We start from the raw sequence: 19,202 nt of genomic DNA, 5'->3' as shown, positions 1-19,202 counted from the left end.
TCTTTGATGTAGTTAACTTATTACTTGATGAGATAAAACCACGTCACAAATTTGGAAAAACCTGTTCTATTCTTAGATAAATTTCCATGTTGTATGTGCCTTGCATGCGTGTGGCCATCCGTCTTATTAGTGTTCAAATTAAACTCGGTGTTTGAATTAAACTTTGAGTAAGTTTTCGAATTCAAATCATCATGCTTAAAATTAAAGTTTTAGTTAGCATTGAGTTTCGAGTTGGTCTTCGAATTTTAGTCACATTCAAAGGCAGAGTTCTAGTTACAACTTTGAGTTTTAGTCATTTCTTGAGGTAGACTTTGAACAGGATTCCAATTTAAGTCTCATTACGGTTAATAAGGATTTCGAGTTGGAATTCCAGCTATTTTATATGTCTTTTTTGAGTTCGTAATGAAATTTTCTATCGTGGGCTTTCGAAAAGAAGGCTCAGGGATATGCATACTAAATAAACAATGTTGTAGTAAACAAAACGCATGACTTGAATTCGAAAACTAACTCAAAGTTTAGCTCAAACAGTAACATGAACTTTAATTTGAACACTAATTACATGGATGGCGACACGCATTCAAGGCACATACAAAATCTATCTAAAAATAGAACAGGTTTTTCCCAATTGGTCAGGTGGTTTTACATCATCAAGTAAAGGGATAACCACATCAAAGAATGACAGGACAAATCAAAGAATGACAAGACCACATCAAATAAAGAAACAAACACATCAAGTAGTGAAAAATCGTAAAATTGTGAAACATCATTACGTAATATTAAAACCCTTTAAAGAATAGACAAATTATCAAATAGACGAAATAACAAAACCACGTCATTAAATGAAACAACTTCATAACGGTTAGTTACATAATGTTAAAACTACTTTGACTAATGAAACAATCATATTAAATAATGGTGAAACCACATCGAGTAATGACAAAACCATATTGAGAAATGACAAAACTATATCAAGTCATTACGAAACCATATAGTGTAATATCGAAATATCATTAAGTAATGGCCATTCACTATTGAGTTATATCAAAACATTATTACGTAATGTCAAAACCATAATAAGTAAAATAGACAAAATATAATTTAGTAATACTAAAACAACATAAAATAATACCAGATTTCCACATAAGACAGTTGTGGAGTTCCATATTATCAGTTAATTAAGCGTGTAAAGTTAGAAAGTTGATACTAACATGAACATGTACAGATTGTTTTTATGACATAAACAGTTAATATGATTTTCAAATTCATTTATGGTTAAGGTGTATATATACCTATTCCAACTTTCTTATAACCAGAAATTCATTATCAAGATTCATCCTCAAAATCAACGTTTGCAGTGAATTGATAAAATTGAGAATTTAAATGGGGAATGTATCGAAGAGACAACAACCCGAACATAGAAAAAAAACAGCAGAAGGTCACTAACATGTCTTCAATGTAACGAGAACTTCCCGCACCCGGAGTCGTCCTTCAGCTGGCCCCTAAACAAATATATACTAGTTCAGTGATAATGAACGCCATTCTAATTTCCAAATTGTACACAAGAAACTAAAATTATAATAATACAACACTAATAAAGACCAGAGGCTCCTGAATTGGTAAAGGCGCAAAAATGCGGCGGGGTTAAACATGTTTATGAGATCTCAACCCTCCCTCTATACCTCTAGTCAATGTAAAAAAGTCAACGTATAACAATACGTACATTTAAAATGAAACCGTTTTATTCAACATCATAATCTCTAAAATCTATTGTATTATGAGGTGACCAAAGAACTAAGGAAAAAGGGTTATATAAAAGAAAGAGCAATTTAACATCTCTTCAAAAGAAAAAAAAGGTAAAATTTAATCATCTTTTATTATTTACATAACGAGCATTAGAAATTATGTATCTCAATTGTATTTGCAACTAGTTCGTGAGATATACGAATTACTGTGGGCAGTTATAATTGGAATATGAATACCATGAATGAACTGACCGGGCAAAAACTTAGAATATATAAATTTGAAGAAGAAAAAAAAACATTATGCAACACAAAATTAGAGAAATAGTTGTTTAAAAGGATGAAAAAAAGCATACAAAACAACCGATGGAATTAAATAATAAATCTGCATAAAAATTATCCTGGCCTTCTTCTTCATTAAATATTATACAGTTAATCCCGAGATGAATGACACAAAAACGCATGATCAATGTGAAACTCAAATATATGTGGTTAATACCAAGAGGACTAGTATAACAACTCGTCAGTTAAATAAAAACAGGAAAAAGTAATTAAACATTAGTCACGGAATGTCTGTTGAAAGCTCAACTTGTTCTTATTTGGATGAAATTTTAACAATAATGGATGACTTAACCAGTTTCTATTTTTTTCAGTTTTTATGTCCTTTGTGTATACAAAAATAAATCGGAAAGTTATAAATTCAATGGCTTTCAAAAATTGGATGAAAAACCTAGTTTTAAACACCATGTTCACCTGTGAGTAGGCTAATCATATAACGTGTTTTCAAATCTACACATATAGCAGCATACCACAAAAGTACAATGTTGATCGGTCGGAATATATGATGATAAGAATAGTCGAAGTCTAAACATTTTAAGAATTTGTTAAGTTGGTTCTTAAATTGTTTTAGATTATGAAAAACACTATCATTTCTTTAAACAAAATCACTACGAAATACGTTACAATACTTATTTACAGCAAATAAAAAATTATGAATACGAAGCGAACATAAGTCATCAAAAATTCATATTATAAGTCATTGAAATCGTAAATAATCGTAAATAAATAAAAAAAAAAAAAAAACATTCAGCTCTGGTGTTTTTTTTATCAATCCCTGATCTCTCCGTCCTTTGTCATTTATAATACATGACTACATAAATAGCTCTCCATTTCCTATGATGTTTCCTGTGATGTTTTGATTTATTCAAGATGCGTACATGTATATGCCAAATGATCATTCAATTCTATATGAGTTATAGCATGCGCAAATCCGTTTTTCATAGATGAATAGTGATGTCTGTTAACCGTTTGACAATTACGCAATTAAATTTATGTTAAATACATGTTGAAGGCCGTACCTTGACCTTGGGTTCTTCATATCTACATAAGTTAGTAGTGTTATAATGGATATATGTCTGGTATGCACTCATACCACATCTAAGTATTTGTTTATATTCAGAATATAGCACACATTACAATATGACTATTATTTAAGAATTGAATGTTTCTTTTTGTAACTTCATTGGGTGTAAAAGCGTTGACCGAAGTACATTTTTCTAAAAATGTGCGCACGGTCAACGCTTTTACAACCATATTAACATTCATTACTTATAATTACATGTTTTAGCTAGGATCATGGAAACACGAATTTTATCATTTTTTTTTTATTTAATTCACCTTAGGACTCTATTGTGGGACCTCGTGTTATCATGAATGTTATGTTTTATTGTGTAATGCAATTGCCTAAAAAATAACATGTGATGTGCAGTTAGCCAATCTGAATATTCTATTTTAATGAACAATACATCTAATGTTATTATTCTAATATAAAACTATTCAATATTTATCAAATACCATATTTCTATTTTGACCAAGATAAAATGACCCTTTTAGTTCTTTATTGCAATTCAAATGTACATGTCCTCCGATATTTTCAAATTTCCATAAGAGTGTGTTAAATACATTTTAGCATGCATTATTATAATTGTTTTATCAACAATGATTGGTGATCAGTTAACGTTGGTTTCCACTTATTAGAGGATTAAACAAATGTTCATGTCAAAATCCGTACTGAATAATGTGTACATGAAATTATCTCTATAACCTTTGTAAACATTTTGCATCCGTTCCCAGTAATTCTATATAGCTTTCGAATCTTGTCTTTATCTTGATTATGTTTACCTGAGGTTAAAAATTGCTATTTTTTAAAAGGGGTCATTGATAAATAAACTCATCATAGATACCAGGATTAAAAAAATATATATTAACGCCAGACGCGTGTTTCGTCTATAACAGACTCATCAATGACGCTCGAATATAAAGATTCCATAAAACAGTTTACGTCTTTACAATTTCCTGTTATTATTGCTCTTCAAATTCATATTTGAGCTCATATGCATTCTTTTCTGATTAGCGTGTTACTGTCGAATCGGGAATCGGAAGAAGACGATATGTGTTTCTAGTGTACCAAATCATATTTTTATTATATTTTCGATGAGTTTTTGACATCTTTGACGCCATCCTGTATTAAGTAATGTGTTCTAATGTTATAAAATTTATTCCTAATGAAGTATGAGCATCACTTGTATATACATTAGACCATTTTACAAAATAGTTGTCATACGCTGTAAACTTGATATGACAAATTGGATTTCACTTTACTATTTTGTTTCACCTTTTTTCGATTAATATGTACCAAGATGAAACGTTATTCCTCAGTTGACATCCTTGGTTAATTTATAATAGGTACATCGTTGGATTTGACCAATAATTTAAATCTCTGTTTGTCAATGGGTTCATATTTTTGGGATTTTTTGTGCGTTGCAAAGAATATGTTCTACATTTGAAAATGCATGTACCAAGACAGGAGTACAACAGTTCTTGTCCATTTGTTTTTGATGTGTTTTGACATTTGATTTTGTCGTGTAATTATTGACTTTCCGATTGGATTTTCCTCTGAGTTCAGTATTTCGGTGATTTTACTTTTTACTTTGAATAATTGGATGTAAAATATATCTGAGATGTTTACATGTTAATTTAGATTTACAAATGGTGGCTTTGTACTGTTCAGGTTTATTTTTCACTAGTTGACATCGATAATAATACTTTAATGATCCATCTAAAAAGTATTACTCATGAAGAAGTGATTCAAATAATGAATCGTTTTCATTCCTGTCAACAAATTTCCAAGCGAAAGCAGCTTTTTGGGTATTAGCAGCTCTTTTCGTAAGTGATTATCTTTTAACATTAAAGCTATTAGATCGTCAGATATAAACTTCATTAACATAATTATGCCCCTCATTTTGAAAAGCTATAAACAATTTTCTGTTTAATTTGTGTTCTATTGTTCATTGTTTATTAATGTTCTTGATTGCAATTAGTTTTTTATTCCATTTAATAAATGTAATGTGGCTTAAATCACTTAGTTACATTTTTTAATTTTCCTATGAGTTCGTTATTTTGTATTTTGTTTTGAATGGTGTGTATCAAATTTTAAGTCATATTTTAGTTGTATCGATACTTTATGAATTGGCAGTGTCTGACACTTAACGCTTTCAATTAAGAATTGAATGCTTCTTTTTGTAAATTTATTGGGTGGTAAAAGCGTTGACCGATGTACATTTTGTATGAAGCGCGGAAGCGCTTCATTCTAAAAATGTACGCACGGTCAACGCTTTTACAACCCTATAAAGTTTCCAAAAGAAGTATTCAATACTTATAATTACATTTTTTAAGCTAAAATCATGAAAACACGATTTTTATCCAGTTTTATTTAATTCACCTGTGCACTTTTTTGTGGGACCTCGTGTCATCATGCATGATAAATGTTATTGTCTGATGCAATTGTTTACGGAATAACATGTTAGCCAATCAGAATAACGTATTATAATGAAACTTACATCTAATGTAATTATTACAAAGATAATTGTCCTTTATAAATGTAAGCTGTTCCTGTTTTATAGCATTCAGTATGTTTTTATTTTAGTAATGTTTCATCCGTTAGTGTGTTATGCTTTTTCTCCTCAGTTTTGATATTCTTTATTTTTCTTATGTTTAATTGAAAGTCTTAAAATGCTGGTTATATATTTTTTAATACATAATTAAAATCAACGGGTCTTTCTGTACTTTTATACGCCACTTCACAATAATCAGCATTTGTTTATAAGTTTATTGCAATCAGTGGCTTCATGATCAGTTATGGCATATATCATCATGTTAACGACGACGTCTAATCATCATCTGTGTCTTTTTGAGAGAATAATTGTGACCCTTCCAGGTATACCACTCGATACCAATGCCACGTGTCTTGTGTGTACCATTTAGATACAGACCATTGAGATTAGAGTTATGACAGTTTTTATACCACCATCCACCTTTGTATATCTTTGGACAAGCACTCGAACTGTCTCTATCTAGAGTTGAAAAGGGCTGACTGTTGTGATTGGATGTGGCGAACGAATCACCTATAAAGGAAGGACAGTTTCTTAATTAGAACAATTTATTGCTACCTATATATGACATGATTGAATTGAAAAGTATCTTTAAAACGCAAAAAAAACAAGAATACATCTCAAATTGATATCTACAATAATCTAGTGAAAAATGTATTAACCAGATATTTTTAAGGTGATAATTTTTTCCGCCCCTTTTTCCAACATATACGGCAAGCTACACAGTTCCACTAAAACCAAGGTATAAACGTAAATTGTAAACGTAAATTGTATATGTATATATATATATATACAACTCGTCTAAACATCAACCCAACAATGTTAGATCTGTAAATTTGCTTTCGCAAATTTTTGGTTCTTCCCTCGCCGGGATTTGCACCCATGCTACTGTGATATCGTGACACCAAATCGCCTGCACTGCAGCCGTCCCACTAGACCACACGACCACCTGGGCTCTACATATATATATATATATCAAAAGATGTAGTAGAAGTGGCAATGAAACCACTTTTCATCCAAATCACAATTTTGTAAAAAGTGAACCATTATAGGACAAAGTGTACGGCCTTCATCACGGATCATTGTCTCACTCCAAACAACAAACTATAAAAAGACTCAAATATTTCTAGTGTTAAACTTGTCAATCTAGAAAACCACTGGTATAACCTTTGTATTCAAAGAAACGCTCATGAAGCACATCAACACACTTATTAACAGTTACCAAGCTTACTGAGGACAGGTGAAAACAAATGTAGTGGGTTTAAACGTTTAAACAGTCATCAACCTTCATCCTAACTTGAGGCAGAGATGCAACATTATAAGTCACACTTTGAACTAATAATTGAAATGGCTTAAATCAATCAAAATACTGATAAACAAAAACAAATAAACATGTGCTGAATGCAACAATTTGATCTATTAGGTGTTGTACCACCAAATCACAGTACGGCAAATCCTGTTTCATAGGTCAAACAAATCTATTACCTTGAACTTGACGGTTGTGCGTAATTAATCCTTCATTTCATTGCAGTAAAAAAATCTGGGTCATACACATATGTCATGGATATTTCAAAGCACCTCTTTTTGGTATTTGGGGTTGGTTAAGAATATTTTAATAGCTAATGAATTTAAAACAACAAGTTTAATAATTTCATGCGTCCGAAGCCCTTTTCTGTATTAACCTTTATGAGGAACGCTTAAAGCCAAACATTTGAAATTCGAGGGATGTATAAGTACCGAAACAGTTGAAGATTTATATGTAAAAAAAACACCTAAAACAAATAGCAAAATTAATCTCAGGTCTACTTTACCCGAGGGAGTTGAATCCTTAGTTTCTTGATAATTTCTAAATTTATAAACAGACAATTTTAGAAAGGTTTGTCACCGAAGTACCGACTACTGAGATGATGATACCCGCGATATATAAAGACTCGCACAGTTGAAAAGGGGTGAACATTTAATTGGTTAACTTCCAGTGATTGTTATTTCCTTATATGCAATGCCAAATCATATGAAATTTTGTATATAGAACTTAACAAGATAATACTTAACTCACCCCAATTATTTATTTAATTGAACAGGTGAAACAAGACTAAATTCTACACAATGTTTTGAAAAGTGCCAATTTAACAAAAGCTTACAGTGAAAATTCTATGGTGGTATTACACCAATTGCATTACATGTATATACAATATTAATAGAGGGAAAACGGCGTGAAATGTAAAACAGTATGAGAAGGACAACTATAACTTTAGACACAACATATTAAATTAAATAATCTACAAACTAAGGTAAATATAGCAATTCTGATATTACAATTACAAACTAGACAAATTTATTGTTCATATTGAGCGAACAGAATTGAAAATTTATTTCAATTAAAAATACTGATCACAGGTAGAAAGCAAAGTTTGAGTATTGAATATTGAGATAAATGTAAGATATAACACAAAACAAGTAAACAATATTATAATAAAACGTAATTCAAAAATGATTGAAACATCAAGAGAGTACGATTTGAGAGTATATTCGGTCACAGGATAGTGAAAAGCCAAAACAAATAATACTAAAATAAACTTAAACAAATTCCAATTCGGATTTAGTGTTTTCACGCCATGGACGGTCAAAAAGACATGACTTGTTCAATGCCAAAATAAACGTTTAAGGATGCCTTCGTTTCTGTTGCATGGTTTTTTATTCTTAATTGTTTTGGTTTTTAATTTTCTTTTTGATTTGACCTTTTGATACTAGTTTTGATCCTTGTTTGTTGTTTCATGTTAACTTGTATCTGCCCAAATTATTTTTTCACTATCCTCCTATTTGGACTTAACATTCGCATAAGATCGCGTTGATTGAGTATTTCAAAAAAAACATTATTATTTTTTAAATAAACAGTATCTTTCGAATTGTTGTCTTCTTAAATCATAATTCTAGAGGAAGAAGAGACATACTCTTACCTGCTATTAATTTCTCAGAATATGATTGGTTACAAGCGACCGATAAGAGACTGTGTAAATTTCTTTATATTGTAAATAGGCGGGTCTTATTTAAATACATGATTTGCAGTGGTGTTAAGTTCATTTATACAAAGAACACTGTGTAGAGAAAAAAATCTTACGCTTTCAATAGACAATGCAATTGATAATAAACAATTGAAACAAATTCCAAAACACACTAAATGCCTACAACTAGTTATGGTTTGCATTAGTTTTTGTAAAGACAAATGGAGTTATGTGTGTCTTATCATGGATGGAAATGTAAAAAAAACGACAAAAAGAAAAATATAATGCTATAGAAAGAAGGTTTCGAATACTAACGGTGTTAAATAATTTGTAAGGGTCGCTGGTCTGTATAGCACATGTTAAGATAATTTCGTTACATAGATTTGTGCTCGACAAAAAACATGAAGAAAAAACTTTGGAAATAATTATTTTTTTTACAAAGTTTCGTTATTTAATAAAAAAAAAAGAGGCATTTGTTGCGGTATGTTTATCTTTCAAGACAGAAATAAGGCATATATTATGTTAAACGCATAATTGCCTTTAGAAATATTGTAATATATGATTCCTTTATAGTTTAGTAATTTCATCTGAACTAAATGTTGCAAATACGTTTAATCCCGCTGAAAATGTGTGCACATGTCCTAAGCCAGGAATCTGATATACAGTAGTTGTCGTTTTTTTATGTAATTTTTACGTGTTTCTCGTTTCTCGTTTTTTATATGGATTAGACCGTTAGTTTTCCCGTTGTAAACACTTGTAATTTTGGGGCCCTTTATATCTTGTTTTTCGGTTTGAACCAAGGTTTCGTGTTGAAGGCCGTACATTGACCTATAAGAATTTACTTTTATTGGTTGTTATTTGGATTGAGAATCGTCTCATTGGCACTCTCACCACATCTTCCTATAACTACGGCCCCTAAGGATGACTGGGGAAACGAAATATGGTCGGATGGTCTTATCCCAACATGCAGTAAAACGCTTGCCGAAGTTGGGCGTCCGTTTGACTATGCGGGATGTATCCAGTTCGCAGTCACGTCCGGTCAGAATGGGGATTTAAAATCTGATGCCTCGTGTAAATAGAATGTCATACTTTTTGCACGTTTAGAGCCCTTGCAACAACTCGTTGAGGAGTCCGTAGGCAAAATGTCTGTCCCTGTCCAATATACCCTCATTTTCCAGTGGCAGTCCAAATTTCCCCGACCATCATCCTGGATGACCTCTATCATTACAAGACCTACCTTAAGTATTTATTGTTAACTTGTTCTCGTCCTGAACATGCATGAAATATTTGCAACTTGACGTTAATCAACCAACAATCAATCAATCCTATATCTATGTAGGCAAAAATCCTAAGATCATCATTAAGTTCATTGGTCAAATTAGTTATTTATCGTCTTGCATACATGTTTGAAATTGGCCTGTAGAGTTTTTATTTATTTTGTTAAGCTACAGTTAAGTATTGAAAGATTGATATCTCTTTTGTTTCCCAAATTTATTTGTATATACCACTTTTGATCCAGTCCTATTATTCATTATAACTTAGCAGATACTTGATCACCACACAAACTAAACATACCTCCGTCTCCAAGATAGTCTCCAACTTGTAAGGTGAATTTTGACTGTATGTCTCCTACAAAAAATGTCTGGTACCTTGCATATCTCTGATCACCGTCAAGATCCTCCATGTGTATGTAGAGTTCATATTCATCGTGTGTGGTGATTTCATGGATTTTATCATTCCCTAAAGATAAATGAAATGATAAATATGTAAATTATATATTATCGTTTGAAGTGCCAAGGTGTATACATATGTATTTCCTGCTTTTTTATGAAAGAAATACCTTTATAGTGCTTGGCATATGGTAAATTCTCACTTTCCATGTTCACTTAGAAAAAGTATTCGTACTGAAAGCAACAGTGCCTCAAGTGAAATTATTTACTAAGATCATGGACCTGTAATTATACCATGATTTGATTTAGATTTTTGGGGATTTATCGCCATTTTTTAAGCAACGCATTTAGGCGATTTCGTGGCGGCTAGTTTTTATTGGCGGAAGAAGCCGGAGTGCCGGAGAAATACACCGACCTTCGATAGGAAAACTAACATTCCTGGTCATTTAAGATTCGAGTGCATCCGTACAATCGGATTTCTCTAAACCTCGGTGTTGACTTGCTAGTGATTATTGTAGTAACTACTTAGACAACTCGGCCACCGAGGTCCATAAATCATACTATAAAATCGTGATATCTTTGTATACTGTCTTATATGAAACTTGATGATAATCTGTCTCACCTAACCAGAACTCTCCTGTTAGATCACCGAACCCATTTTTGTAGTCCGTCCAGTTTCTAAAGAAATCAATACTTCCGTCTTGCCTCCTCTGGAAAACCTGAAATTCACAATAGATAAAAATTAACAATTGATACGTAGTTAATCAGTTATTTGGGGTTGTTGGTTATTTGACAAGCTAGAGATTTGATGTCAATTATTATGAAAATTTCAGTTAGTTATTTTTTGTTCGTTTATAGTCGGTCAGTTATGTCAAAATCATAATTTCTGCACAATATCAAAATAGTTTTATTTCATATCTGAAAAGAATTACAAAAATGAGCGTGTAAACCTTCAGTCAGTAGAAAATACAAGGAAGCAACATTTTAACCTTGGGTAAATAGACATAAGAGTTGTTGTTCGTATATGAAATGTAGCATTACAAAATTCGGTATGCATAGTCATAATAATGATTATCATTTGGCATAAGCGTTTGTAGCAAAAATTCAATGATTTTAAGATTGAATCTTTTTAATTGTAATGTATGAACCATCAGTAAATGAATTTGATATCAAACTTACCAACCAACCCCCTCCTGCAGTATTCATGTCACAGTATGCATCAAAACCATGGATGCCTGATGGATTAACTTGGTATATACCATTTGTTGACTCTTTGACATCTTCACAATCTCTCGGATCTTTGTCTGTATGATAAATAAAACGGTATAATTTGCTTGACTTTTTGGTACTTTTCAAGACACAAATTAAATAAGAATAATACTTTTTTTTAATTATAAAACAACTTAAATGACACAACATAGAAAACTAAAAAATAAACAACACTAACCCCATCAAAAACTTGTGGTGAGCTCAGGTGCTCCGGAAGGGTAAGCAGCTCCTGCTCTCCATTTGGCACCCGTTATGCTGATTATGAGCTGACAAATCCGGTAAATAGTTTCATTCGGTAGGTCACATTTATGAAAGGGGAGGGATTGTAGTTACGACGTAAGGAAAATATCCAATGTTATTTGTAAAATTGTTATTCCATAACGGTCAATTAACTCGTGATGGCGTCCGTAAAATGAATGAATAGATGATTTTAACTTCACCAATTGGAACTCTTGATTTAATAGCTTCCTTGTGAGCAACAACCCTCTATCAAGAAAATCATGATAGGAAATGCAAGCACGGGAATATCGTATCAAGATTATTTTCTGTGACTGTACAGACGTACTTATGAATATAATTATTTTCTGTGACTGTATCTTACATTAATTTGTAGGATCCTTTACTATAGATAATTTAGCTGATCTGTAACAATAACATCTTCATGCCTTATATATCATGTACTGTAGTACGCCGCTAGATTAAAACTGACGTGGAAAGGTAACATATGGCCACCGAAAGCTCTTTTTTGAGAGCCCAGGTGGTCGTGTGGTCTAGCGGGACGGCTGCAGTGCAGGCGATTTGGTGTCACGATATCACAGTAGCATGGGTTCGAATCCCGGCGAGGGAAGAACCAAAAATTTGCGAAAGCCAATTTACAGATCTAACATTGTTGGGTTGATGTTTAGACGAGTTGTATCAATTGGGAGATATATACATTGTATGAAGGTGCTACTGGAATGATGCTACTTAGAAATGGAAAGTTCACAATTGGAAAGCTGAAATCATCTATTTTGTCGTAAAGCTTTCTTTTCAATCGACCCTGATTGTCAATTTCTAGATGTAAGACAAGATATGAAGCCGACCTAACTGTATCTGTTAGATAAGGTGAATAAAAAAAAAATACAAAAAATCTACAAATGGAAAATCTACCTCAACCTTTATTGACAGCAATGTCAACTTACAGACACATATATGCACTTTTTCATTTAATCCATTTTTGTAGAAATTTTAGAAATCATTTAACAGAGTTTAAATAAGTAAAGGTCAACTACTAGGCTATGAACAGATAACGAACAAAATGATGATGACAAAAGTAGAATGTGCAATTAACAAATTTAATTGTGCGTCAAACCAAGAAAATAAATTTATTTCTAAATCGAAATAAGATGAATACGTAAAATCATACATTTTATACAAAATATTGTATATGCATATCCTAGAGTCTGAAAGTTTCAAACTTTACCCCTAAAAACATAAGGACAGTATCAATTATCAACAATGTTTATCGTTAATTTGTTTTCTACTTTTCAATAGTTATCTATATTTTGAATAAGATAAAATTGTGTAATTATATAAATAAATAAAGTGCACAAAATTATTTGTTGTTTTAAATCTTAGCATTAAGATACATGTTTCCTTTAAATTATGAAGATAGATATTAGTGCAACGGAAGTAATTTGACAAAGTTAATAATTTACGAAAAATTGCATAAGAACGCCATAACAAAACTAAACATAACTTGTATTATAATATAAAAAAGAAGATGTGGAATGATTGCTAATGAGAAAAATTAAGTAAAGGTTTTAAGTAATTTTTGGTAACTATATCCCTGGTTTAATAATTTACCAGTGATACATAGGTTGCGTTCGTTAAAATCAAAAACGTCACAACAGACACGGGCATAGCGAACAAGTTGTGAAGTATAAACACCGTAAGATGGTGCCAAAGGAACATCACCATCTAAAAATGGAAAATTGACAATAGGGAACGAAAAATCGTCTCTTTTGTCGTACATTTTAGTGTGGAGTTTCCTGTTTAAAACCGAAATATCGAAATTCAGGAAAGGACAGCTATTTCCGAATAAATTTGATTTATTTAAAGTTATTTCCTTTTTTTGGTCTTTTTTAGGATAATGAATCAAAATTTTTGGTTACTATCACGCATTTATAAATGAAATATGACCAGAAATGAGTAATTGAATTGTTCAAGCTGAAAGAGAGGGACATTTAATAGATCCCTTTTAGTAAATTATGTGCTTTTATTGTTTCAAAAAGTTTTCTTAAATAGCCCAATAGATAAATGAAATTAGTAAAAAAAAAACATCAGAAAATTTAGCGTCCTAAAGAACTGGCTCGCTCTACCCATTAATATTCATGGAAGAGTCCTATATGTATTCGAAGGCAATTTTCCCTCAAATATGGTTTTGGACTTAATCCACTAAAAATATTTCATATGTGAAATAACATAAGTATTTTGCATCTTAAAATTTTGGCATGTTTATCAGAGGGGGGATCACATTTTTTAGATGTTTTTACAGGGGTGATAACACAAAAATAATTAAATTTTAGGGGGGATCAAGGAAATTTTATCGGTTTGATTTCAAAATGACCAAGAGAAAGCCTTAAGCTTTGATGTGGTTGTGATATGCTTGTTTACAATATGACTCTCTGTGGAGCAAATGGATTTGAAAGGAGATGAATTTAAAATTTCATTCTTAAGAATGTCCATGTAGTATTTACGGCATACCACCACCACAGTGTTGGCTACTTTGTCGGCCGGTACAAACACAAACCGCTTTTAAAGTATTTGACGTGTATTTCTTATTCTGGAAATAGGTGTATTATCTACTCTATTATTTACTTCTAAATTATTTTCAAAATGTGATATTCTCTTATCTACCACATTCATACATTTATTCAAATAAGAATCAAGAGATTTTTTATCAGATTTTTCCCGTTTACATCATTTTTTACAAAACGAGGAAAGATCATCTTTGGTGACTTGACGACACTCTTACCAATCTATTTTAGATGGAGGACGATATTTTGGTACTTTTTTCTAAAAGATTTTAACCTCTCTGTCCTGACGAAATTGAGATCCCCTGTCCAAGTATATTGTCATTTAGACCCAGGGGATAAGCTGTTAGAATTCGTTTAATCCAAGACATTTCGATAATTTAACTGGAATCTTCAAATTGTTTATGCGACTGCCCTTGTTGTTTCTGGACCGTCTCGAGCGGTTGAAATCTAATAAATTTAATATTGTGGTTGTATTTACCTAAATGTTGATAAATTATGCCTTGAATTTCTTAGGTTTTCGGTATAGATGTTCCTGTATTCGTTTAAAAAAAAGCTCCCGTCCTGTTTGCCCTACATATTGTATACCACACTTGGGCTTAGTTCATGTAACCAGATAAATAAGGCTTTGTGTTTTTCATGTTATGTAACAGGAAAAGGAAAGCGAAAAAGTTCTCCCGTTCACTGTTGACCTTATAGTATTATCAGAAGATAATCTAGAACAGGTTTGTCATTTTCTGGCATTGCACAAAAATATGTGTGGATATCCACGTGCATTTTTATTGAATAATCTGGCTGCAGTAGCATTGCCATCTTTAACACAATTATAAAAACTGCTGAATTTAGATGGGGAATTTCGATTGACAGCGGTTGAATTAATAATTGGAATAAGGTTTTTATAGCACGTGAATATCCTTGAGGGATTGGAGTTTAGTGTTTTCTTACTATTTCGTAAAATCGTGATTATATAAAGGGTTATGAGAAGATAACATGAGGCCGAAAGTCATAACATTGAATTAAGAGTTACAGTAACGGAATACATAAACAATTATTTATAAAACAGGCGAAGAATTCTTATAAAAACTATATTGAACAGCCCGACAAACAATGAAGTAATTTTACAAAACAGACATGAAACAAATATAGGTCCGAGAAAGCAGTTATGATGTAGTATGATTAGATCATTTTGTCAACTACAAAAAAACACAGATATATTGATTTTGGATTTCCTGTATGCATTTTATCTTGAAACGGGTTTTGTTGTTGTGTATTAGATCTGCATTTTTTAACAGCAATTTATGGCGCTAGGTTTATATAAAAAAATATTGTTTTGGATATAAGCAAATTATTATAAATTGCTTTAATTAGTTTCATTTTTTACATTCCCGAATTGATTTTTTAGGAACTTAAACTACTAAATTGAATGTGTACATCAAGGTTTTTCTTAAACATAAAGCCTCGGTCACACCTTACCGGATAGCACGAACGGACGCCTAACGGATGAAAATAAAAGTTGTCCGTTGACAATATTGTTATCCGTTGTGAGTCCGTTAATGTACTGACCGAATAAAACGGATGTGTAACGGATGCATAACGGACACACACCGGATATGCAACGTACGAGAAACGGACACGTACCGGACAGAACGAATGTCGAACGTACATCCAACGGACGAGTAACGCATAAAACGGACTCTTAACGGAAGCATACCGGATAAAACGGATGAACAAGATATACGAAAAAATCAAAAGCGATAACAATATTACAAGTAAATCACATAAATATTCAAAATGTTTCTGTGTAACCGGTTTTGGTTTGTTTTTCAAACTTCCGCCAAAGGGCACTGTCTGGCTTGAATAAGAATTGCTTGATTGTGAAGACTCTAAGATCGATTATGAATAATAAGAATTCATGAACCTTAAGAAATATGACATCCCAATAATTGGCATTTCTAACGGGAAATTTTCAATTGGCATTTATCCGTTTCAGATCAATTCATCATCCGTTTTATCCGTTATACGTCCGATAGAAGTCCGTTTCTCATCCATTCAACATTGGTTTTATCCGTTAAACGTCCGGTAGAAGTCCTTTGGTGAATTTATCTTCCAGACTTCCAACGGATCTATACGGACACGTAACGGATACAAAACGGAGACGAAACGGACGAGTATCGTTCAAAACGGACGCTCAAACGAACGTGCAACGGACATTTTATCAGTTGGACGTCCGTTCAAAGTTTTGAACATGCTCAAAATTTTCCACCGGACAGAACGGACGTCGACGGATAAACGTACGCTTAACGGATATGCAAAGGATATGGACGGACGTCTAACGGTAAGAACGGACGTCTAATCGACATAAACGGATTGAAAAAAAGTTATCCGTTAGTCGTCCTTTCGAGCTATCCGGTAAGGTTTGACCGATGCTTATTTTTTTTAAGCAAATTATGTTATAACATTGATTTTGGCAATAATGAATCATCATTTGTGCATTAATGATGAGAGCTTTTTAATCAAATCACATCATGTACAATTATTCGAATCTTGAGATTGATATTTTTTTTTTTTTTTTGAAAAATCACTAGTTCTTCAAACAACTTCTCGACGTTATAATAACAAAAAGACTAAAACTAATTATAGCTACCTTGAATAACTGAAGAAAATTTATCCAATTTCAATTCGGGGATTTTGTCTATCACAGCCTTACCCACAGTTTTATCAATATATGTCTTGATTGCCTTATTTAGATTTTTTGTATCTAATTTAGCAACCAGTGGAACATCGTCGTTACTGATAAGTGGCATATCAACAGCCGTTTCTGTATTTTCAGGAATCAATGATCCATATCCAAATCCAATCAAAAATATTAATAACAGCATTATCGATGTAGTATTTATACCAAATCGTTAGAATGCAATAAATGAAATTCAAAACATAGCTAGTACTATTTATCAAGGAATATTCCTTCGCAAAATGTTTTTTTTCGAGAATGGTATTTATGTATTGAAAAAGATGTTTTTATAAGAGACGCGTATGTTGTATGCACTCTTCTACAGAACAGGTAGGGTACAATTGACAATAACAAAATGAACAACAATTTATCAATTAGAGGATTATCAAGCATCTGTCTAGAAATCTTTACCATGACCGTAATTAAATTAAACCGGCTGCCAGGTAAGATTATCTTTTTGATGTTAATCTGATTGAATTAGAATAATTTATTCTTCATTAATTTCTCTTTTATTTTATCTAAAGATATTTTTCACTAGTTTTACGGTCAATATACTTCTAGTTCTCTCTCAATTTAACAAATAAACCTTGTAAAACTCTTAAAAATTCAAACTGTTGCTTATGCTTGTTATATTCTGCAGTTCTAGTTTCTTTTTCTTCTGAAGGCTGAAATCTAAGTTAAACAGTCAAATACGGCAGAATACATTGACATGAACATATGAATGCATGTCTTCATTTTATGACATTGACAGTAATATTTCATTCAAAATAATGTTTAATTAAGTGTTTTATATTTTCCTTATTCATGCTCAGAAATTCATGACAAATATCAATGGACTCAAACTTAACTGATGTTACAGTATGTGTCCCCCGAGAGCAACGTTTGTAGTGTACTTGACAATATTTTGAGTTATAACTTCTAACACTTGAATTATGTCCTTAGAATAATAACACCTGATTAGTCTATTTAGTCATTTAGTGTTGACAGGCTATATAATTAGTTATCAAAGGTACCAGGATACCACTGAAATTTTCACAATCTCTGATAGATAGACGAATATAACCTTCACCTTTCATGTCAATATAAACTAAAGTGACTGTTAACTGTGTCATAGTTATTTTTAACTTTCAGTTAACAAACTATACGTGTACTTCATGTTATCATTTAATGATTAGATATCTTGTATAAACATATCAACGTAGTGGTTTTGTACAGGGAAACAATTAAACGTTGCATGCATAACAAACGTACAAGGGGGGGGGGGGGGGGGGAGTATACAATTCGATTTTTAACTCTTATCCAAGGTAAGGCGGTCGTTACGGTTTCGTACTAGTTGTATTATTGTCTGCACTTCAATTCACAGGTGGTACAGGTAAAGATAAAATATACCAGACGATTGAAGGCGAACCTGATTTATATGAGTTATCAGGTGTGAAATTCTTCAATTGTTTACCTGAAACCTTTGATAGCAATACACATATTTGACATCACACCCATATCTGAATAAACTATTAATCGTCCGAATCTTAGTCGTCTAGATTTATAACCACATAACATGATTATAACTATAACTCATATTGTGCTACTTATTCGTTTTAAACTTTTTACAATTATGAAATAGCTTAACCTTTATTGTTTAATTTTTTGAGTTTTTCTAGTTGAGCAATGCTTAGTATGCGTCTGATTTGTTAATCAAACCAACCAAATTTATGAGGTGAGCGTTTGGAAAAAAAAGATAAATGCATGTACAAAATAGATTGTAATATATACGACAAAACACAATATGTTGGTCTATTTTAACTTTTATTATTCCAATAATAATAAACGTTATTTTAATACAATGGTATGATATGGGTTATGTTTTTCTAATGTAGTTTATGATGTTATCATATGACACCCAAACGAGAGGGATTGTGCCTGAATTTCATTTGATGAAAAAACGTAATCTTTGAATTAATTTAATTGAGGTATGGAGCTAGCATGTCAGTAACTGCTAGAAGTCCTTTGTTAATTTATGTATCATTTTTTGGTTAGTTTCTCTTGTTT

General features: G+C 31.9%; 1 protein-coding gene across 1 annotated transcript; it reads right to left on the bottom strand.

Moving 5' to 3' along the window:
* Positions 1–5,813: 5,813 nt before the first annotated feature.
* Positions 5,814–17,475, bottom strand: LOC134694714 (fibrinogen C domain-containing protein 1-like). The gene is made up of 5 exons (XM_063555756.1): positions 17,070–17,475; positions 11,541–11,665; positions 10,984–11,080; positions 10,267–10,431; positions 5,814–6,202 (listed from the first exon to the last, which is right to left on the bottom strand). The coding sequence occupies exons 1-5, from the start codon at positions 17,302–17,304 to the stop codon at positions 5,955–5,957; spliced, it is 870 nt and encodes a 289-aa protein (XP_063411826.1). The 5' UTR covers positions 17,305–17,475; the 3' UTR covers positions 5,814–5,954.
* Between the last annotated feature and the right edge of the window lie 1,727 nt (positions 17,476–19,202).

This window comes from Mytilus trossulus, chromosome 13 (genome assembly GCF_036588685.1).
Source record: "Mytilus trossulus isolate FHL-02 chromosome 13, PNRI_Mtr1.1.1.hap1, whole genome shotgun sequence".
Classification (NCBI taxonomy): Eukaryota; Metazoa; Mollusca; class Bivalvia; order Mytilida; family Mytilidae; genus Mytilus; species Mytilus trossulus.
This window is presented reverse-complemented; position numbering and strand designations above follow the sequence as displayed.

What these genes read in the sequence shown, in the direction of transcription:
- LOC134694714 (XM_063555756.1), bottom strand. Translation starts at nt 17,304, where the DNA reads ATGCTGTTATTAATATTTTTGATTGGATTTGGATATGGATCATTGATT. An exon ending in ATTTTCTTCAGTTATTCAAG is followed by an intron (nt 11,666 to 17,069) that starts GTAGCTATAATT and finishes TTTATCATACAG; the next exon opens with ACAAAGATCCGAGAGATTGT. An exon ending in AGACTATCTTGGAGACGGAG is followed by an intron (nt 6,203 to 10,266) that starts GTATGTTTAGTT and finishes CTTCCTTTATAG; the next exon opens with GTGATTCGTTCGCCACATCC.